Source organism: Triticum aestivum, chromosome 1A, assembly GCF_018294505.1.
Source record: "Triticum aestivum cultivar Chinese Spring chromosome 1A, IWGSC CS RefSeq v2.1, whole genome shotgun sequence".
Lineage (NCBI taxonomy): Eukaryota > Viridiplantae > Streptophyta > Magnoliopsida > Poales > Poaceae > Triticum > Triticum aestivum.
Window position 1 is genome coordinate 13,200,496 of NC_057794.1, and position 6,561 is coordinate 13,207,056.

At 45.3% G+C, this 6,561-nt stretch overlaps 1 protein-coding gene across 3 annotated transcripts; it reads right to left on the minus strand.

Moving 5' to 3' along the window:
• Positions 1-6,106, minus strand: LOC123185954 (uncharacterized). Of its 3 annotated transcripts, none has more exons than XM_044597776.1 (6): positions 5,796-6,106; positions 3,230-3,316; positions 2,745-3,015; positions 2,426-2,623; positions 2,112-2,341; positions 1-717 (listed from the first exon to the last, which is right to left on the minus strand). In XM_044597776.1, the coding sequence occupies exons 1-6, from the start codon at positions 5,805-5,807 to the stop codon at positions 160-162; spliced, it is 1,356 nt and encodes a 451-aa protein (XP_044453711.1). In that variant the 5' UTR covers positions 5,808-6,106; the 3' UTR covers positions 1-159. The 3 variants fall into 3 exon arrangements, with proteins under 3 accessions (XP_044453711.1, XP_044453704.1, XP_044453697.1); XM_044597769.1 differs by having other exon boundaries at positions 3,230-3,334; XM_044597762.1 differs by having other exon boundaries at positions 3,230-3,367.
• Positions 6,107-6,561: the final 455 nt, after the last annotated feature.

The window sequence follows — 6,561 nt, forward strand, 5'->3', positions numbered from 1 at the left end:
TGCGCAAAGGCCGAGTTTTACTCAATAAGAATACTGCATACAAGTCGATGTGTGTCGCACAAAGCGGCATAAACATAGTTTACAATCCATCAAGTTACATAAAAGATCTAACACGTGGCAGTTAGTTGACACTCTGCATACTTATATATCTTGCTAGGTTCAGTAATAGGTCGACGACCAAGAAACCGTCACCGACACCACGGCACCGTTGCTCAAATGGTATTCTCTCTCTTGGCTGCCATGAACTGCTGCCTTGAAAGGAATCGACAGCTTTCCCTCCATGAAGTCAACAAACAGTGTATCTTCAAACGGCACAGCTGCTATGAAGTACTGTGGATGTTTCCCAGCAGAGGTAACGAACCGATCACACTCACGCTGCTCGCCCATGAAGTCATAAAGGCTCTTCGAGATCGCCGTGTACCCACACATCTTCACCTCCATGCCTCCTGTAGGCACCTTCGTGAAATTCAACTCTATCGTCGCCTCGAGCGCTCTACGAAAGATGATAAAATCAAACATGGCCGCACCATTTGTATCATCCATTGTGCACTCAATTTCTGTGTCATATAGACAACGACTCTCAATGAGATCGGAACACCCATCGACTAGAGTGACATCTTCTATATCTCCCTTTATTCTGATATCAACTTCGATCAAGCATTCAAATGTCATGGACATGCCTCTTATCGGACTCATCAAAGGCAGGTAGTCGCTGGTCTGAATTTCGACAGGGAAAAGAATTAGCATGTCAAAATCTTTTCTTGATGGCAACATGTCAGAGATGTTGCACTATATAGCCAAGTTAGTTGAGACGTCAAATGAGATGCAACTTTTCAGAACAAATCAGCATGAATGTCTTAAAAATAATCCACATGTGCTTAATTTTATTTATCATCTCATCTAAGTTAAGCTTACCAAGGAAGTGTGCTGTGATGCATTCACATTTGAGGGCTTTCAGAGCCAAAAGAAGTGAACAGTGTGCATTTCTAAGTAAGATATGCTCACAAGTTCCAACTTTACTGTGAAGTGTTATGCTAATCTTGTACCATGATCAATGAATGTAAAAGCATTATATCCAAGACAAACATACAAATTTACTTAGATTATGTAAAGAGTAAAATACACAACAAGTCCTAAAACTATTTGAGGGATGCCTAGTTAATCCTAATACTATGCACTTCTAGGTAGTTTGCTAAGTGTGTCACCCGCAGTCCTATCCGCGTTGTAACAGCTTTGACTTGCACATGTGGCAGGTTGACCACTGTCATGTGGCAGCTCGCCCCCGCCACCGGCAATCACCAGAGCATGCTGACCCGATTCCACCCACGTAGAGGAGCACCACAACGAGCCGGACAAATCCCATCACAGACTTGTTGTCCCACGTACCACAACGTTTCAATTGGAATGTTTGTCCCCGACATCAGATGTCGAGCCGCTGCCCTCCACCTCCACCATTGGTGAGTTCTAGCTCGATTAGTCTAGTGTGTGCCTTCCTCTCTGCTCCCTTGTTATTTCCCATTGGTCAACTTTATGGTGCCGCTGTTGTAGCTCTGCTTCCACATGCGATGCACATCACCGTGATCGATCCCCTTTGCTACCATGTTTCTTTGTCTTGTTTTTTTTTCTTGCTTTGTGCTATGCTATTAGCCTATGTACGAGAATTGCAAGTGTTTTGGTTAGTTGATGGCTAGATGACATCGACACAGGTGGAGAGGAGGCCCAGAGAGAGGAATAGATGATACGAGCAAAGATGAGGGGTAATAAAATTCAAAGAGAAGACCTTTCCAGGGGATTTTTGCAAAAGGTTGCCACATGGCAGTTGTCGACCTGCCACTTGTGCAAGTCAAAGCTGATGCAGTGCAGATAGGACTGCAGGTGACACACTTAGCAAACTTTTAGGATCTAGATGTGCATTTTCATAGTATTAGGACTAGCTTGACCATCCTTAAATAGTTTTAGGACCTACTGTGCATTTTACTCTAAATAATGTAAACATGTCCATACAAAAATAGAAGTAAAGCCGCAAAAGCTTAACTGACACTACAGAAGACCATTATATGCACATTTACTACCAAAATATCAAGTCAAATTTAAGGCGTAAAAGTAATTACCGTGTTGATGGTCACTGGGTCAGTTCGGGGTCGATTGAAAAGATAATTTCGGTGATAATCCTCACCATCCCGGACTGCAACAAAACCATATACATCGACTGAACTGCCTATAGCTTGGAGATATGCCTTCAGCTTGATAGAAAAAACCTGGAGCATAGCCTGTGGCTCGTGAAAGCACCGCACCGCAGTCAATGGTTCGCACTGAGTATATCGCTTTGGTGGCAAAACAGCTAAAAAAAGGATACTTATTCAGTATATAAGTACGTGTCTGCAAATAAAGTGAATAGACACAGGGTAAGGAAAAAGTTGCTTACTCTGAGATACTTCACTCATGTGATAATACTCGTGCCAACAAAGATCACCACTATGCCTAAAATCTCTTGAAGATTCTGGAATCATACTTAACTTCGTATTGACACCTAACTCAGCAGAAGAGATACTCAACGCAGATCTCTTCAATAGTAGCCTTTTGATATATTCCATAGGACTAACCCTTTGGATAATTCCTATCGCTGATACAGACAAGTAAACAGAATTTGCCCTTGAATGCCAGTTCTGATAATATTCTTCAATAAGAAAACCTTAGCATGCATACACGTAAATGAGAGTGGGGCAGGGAGGGAGAGGAAGTACCATCATCATGTGTAAGCGTATCACCGGAATCATCCTCAAGAGGGAGAAAATCATCGTAACAAGGGATGTTTCCAAGACTGTCATCATTTTTTAGGTCGAGATTGTTGCTAAGGCTGTCCTTAGCAGCAGTGGCGTTGCCATTATCACTGAGGCAACTTTCAGCACCAGTGGTGTAAAGCAACCGATGGCTGACATGTGTCGTTGGGAACTCATAGCCATGCTTTTGAAATCCTTCGCAACTCAGCATGAGATCAGAACTCGACAATGAAGCCTACAAAATAATAAATCAAACATATTGTTACACATGGAAATCTTATAATCACTTTTTTAGGGCTTCAAAACACAGGTCTGAGAAATGTATGCACTAATACGACATACAAAAAAAATACTTTGGCTGAGAACTAAGCAAATGAAAACAAGCGCAAGTGAAACAATTGAACTGAATTCGAAAAGCACCCCTCAACGTCGAGTAAGCAGCTACAAACCTGTCCGCCTGCCATAGAAGATGGAGATGGTGAAGTAGCTAACTTTTTCTTGCTTGTGCCCTCCTCAGCAAACCCATGGCCACGTTTCTGAAACCGCTCACAACTCTGGATGAGATCAAAAGGTGAACGCATGCACACCTACAAAATGAGAACTTGGAAATGTCTAATGAAGAAGCGCAAAAACTGGTCACTATGTGGACTTTGAAACATACAAAATACAGGTTGAATGCAACCCCACTAATGAACATAAAGCAAACAAGAATGGCAACTAATGCAAGTGAAACATTTAAACTAACTAGACAGAACATGTCCATCTAGTAATGTATTCCCAAAAGAAATATTTTTTTCTTTTCTGACTTATTCAGTCAATTCAAATAAGATGTGCCTTGTTCAGGTCAATAAACAGAGCTGGGGAGCTTCACCAAATAGCTACAAACCATGGCTGCCCGCCATAATACGTATGTACTCAACGCACTGGAGCATTGGAAAACTGATATTACAGCTGAGATCAAGGATGACCACGGAATCCTACCGTGTGGGAAGAAACTGAGACTACCAGAAGAGAAGAGGAAGGACTTGATCAGTCAACCTCTTGAGCAAGCAAAAGCGGGGAATCAATCTCTTGGTGTAAAGCAGCCTTAGTTGTCATCTTTGCTACTGAAGAACAAATAGTTGGATACAGAGAAAAATAAGGTGAGACACAAGTTGCCAAGGAGGGTATTACATCGCTTTTAAAACTAGTCGTCAGGCACTATAGTTCCTGTGGCAAAGGATTTAATTCTGGTTCCGGTCACTCAATTGACACAGATACCAAGGAAATGGATACAGGACCAAAGGCAGGAAGGGAAGAAGATTAATGAAGTGAGAAGGTTGGATGGTGGTCCTGCACTAGCTCTTGCAGTGGTGCCCAATGGACAGTGTATGACCATCGATGATTCGGCTGATGAGGCAGGGTCAGAGATGGAAGTTAAGACGCGGAAAATGGAGTTCTCGCCCCCGAATGCATCATCAGCCAGGGTCAAAGACCCACAATGGCTGTGGGGCTTTTGCCCTACAGTGTAGGGTAAAAGAAAGACCCACAATGTATCTGCTAAGTATGAACTGCCAGTGCTTTGGAAGCCCGAGGCAGTTCATGAAATCTTCAATTTAGTGGATTGTATAATCCTATGGTGGTGTTCCTCTGCAGAACAAAGATGAATAAACGCAGGTGGAGATCTTTCAGCTGAGAATTGGCTCCCACATAGACTGAATGTTCCATGCAAGAGATGTACTGAAAGCCTGTCTCTCTTTTGGAGGCGGATGTCACTGCATGGCTGCAATCTCTATGGTCTCAGTTTGGCGTCATCTTGTCTAAAGGAAACAAAGGAAATGAGCCTGATTTTATGGCATTCCTAAAAGGATGCTTAACAGGAATAGTTGGTTCCTTCTTAAGTGGGTGACTTTATTGAAACCCTTCATGAGCATGAGCAATTTGGTCGCAATGAACATGAAGAGTGGAAGATAGCATACTTCCGAGAATTATCATTCAAGAACCTCGTAATGTGAAGGTGCACCTCAACCAAGCCCTAGTGAAGCGAGAAATTTCAACGTCTTTTCCCGGGTACTCGAGTGGAACACATCCCTACGACTAGCTCCGCTCAATGTGCACTGCTGGTGAGGACAGAGGAATCGATCGAAAGCAAACTGAGAAATATTTCCAGTATATAAGAACATGCTGCAACGACATGAGAGCGACGAGAAACGTGGTGGCTGAGGCTTGGCAGAAGGGTGGTCATGTACAGAATTTGTGTGACACCGACACGTAAGATACACTTGATGCTGTATGACCCTCGGTGAAACCCTGGAGGATCACCTCCTTTGATGGTGTCAGAAAAGGAGATAAGGTGCCTTCAGCATAAGCTAGGTGAAAATCAGGCTCCGTCGATCGGGTCAACTGCATCCGTGAATGATAGAAGGATCATACAGAAGCCGGCAGATATGTTGGCAAGAGAAAAGGGCAAGGAACGACAGAGGTCCCGGTCCCAAGTTCAATGGTTGTCAGCTAGTGACAAGAAGGAAACATTTTTTTTCAACCCCTGTAGACAACCAGAGCAAGAAGAAACAGAATTGCCAACATCTGTAAACCTGATGGCATGTCATAACTGATAAAAAATAAATCAAACGCAGCATACTGCAGACTAATTCTAGACACTTTCATAGTTCAAGACAGAGCCGAACAAGAGTTGGTTACCCAGTTTGTGCCAACAATTGTTATTGATCATCACATGAATAAGCTAGTGTGCACTTATGTGCCTCTTTCACTGACGAACCAGTGGCGAAAGTAAACATGTACTATGTAATTTTGTTAACTCCAAATACCACTTATCCTCCAGATTCTAGCAAAGTTGAGACCCATTTCACTGTCCAATGTCATCTACAAACTTCCTTGGGAAGTTCTAGGTAATAGCGTATAATAAACGCTAGCAACTAATGCAGTTGTGATGAACACCTAACAGAGCAGTAAAAACGAAAGGAAGCAGAGATAAATCGATAATGCGCGAGGGGCAATTCGAGTTTCGAGAACAACCTCGTTCGCCATGTGAGCGGGTGGCGCGCCTCCTCCCGAGAGAAACCCTAGGCCGAATTGAGGAACCGGGGGACCGTGTCGTCGACGCGGCGTTGCGCCGGCAGCGGCGGCCCTGGATCTCCGCCGGTGCGGCCCGCCGGATCCGGCGAGGCGACGGGGAGCGGTGCGAGGCGTGGAGCGGCGACGGATTTTGGCGGAGGGCGGAGGCGGCGGCGACGCGTCCGAGGTGCGGTGGGGTGGGAGGGGACGGCGATCGACCACCCAATTTCTATTTTTTGGCAGGAAGCGGCCGCCTCCGTCCGGCTCTCGGGCCCGTCTAGTATCTCGGTTGTGTTTAAGTCGTGCCCTGGGACTCCGATTTCATTAAGAAAAAGTTTTTTTTTCCTTCAATATGCCTGGGAACGTATCATTGCATTGATAGGTAGGAGGAGTTAGGGCCAGCGCTAGGGTTAGGGTTTCTGCGACGGGGGCGGCGAGGATACAGTCGTGATCCGGGGCGGCGACGGCGCTTCCCTTGGCACGGACTGGTGTAGCGTTCTCCACCGCGGAGCGGAGCTATGGCGGAGAGGGCGAAGGAGAAGCAGGGTGGGGCAAAGGCTACCCCGGCAGCGGCAACGACGCCGGGCAAATCGGTGAGCAGGGGATCCTCCAAGTCCCCGGTGGCAAGCAAGACGCCGGATCCCACGTCGAGCCTCTCATCTAGGCTGGGAGGGATGGTACTTCTGGATAAGGAGGCAGAAGGCTTCGTCTTCGAAGACTCAGATCA

Coding starts and splice junctions, on each gene's coding strand:
- LOC123185954 (XM_044597762.1), bottom strand. Junction 3,016..3,229: donor CTTCTATGGCAGGCGGACAG/GTTTGTAGCTGC, acceptor ATTATTTTGTAG/GCTTCATTGTCGAGTTCTGA. Junction 2,624..2,744: donor TACGCTTACACATGATGATG/GTACTTCCTCTC, acceptor TGTCTGTATCAG/CGATAGGAATTATCCAAAGG.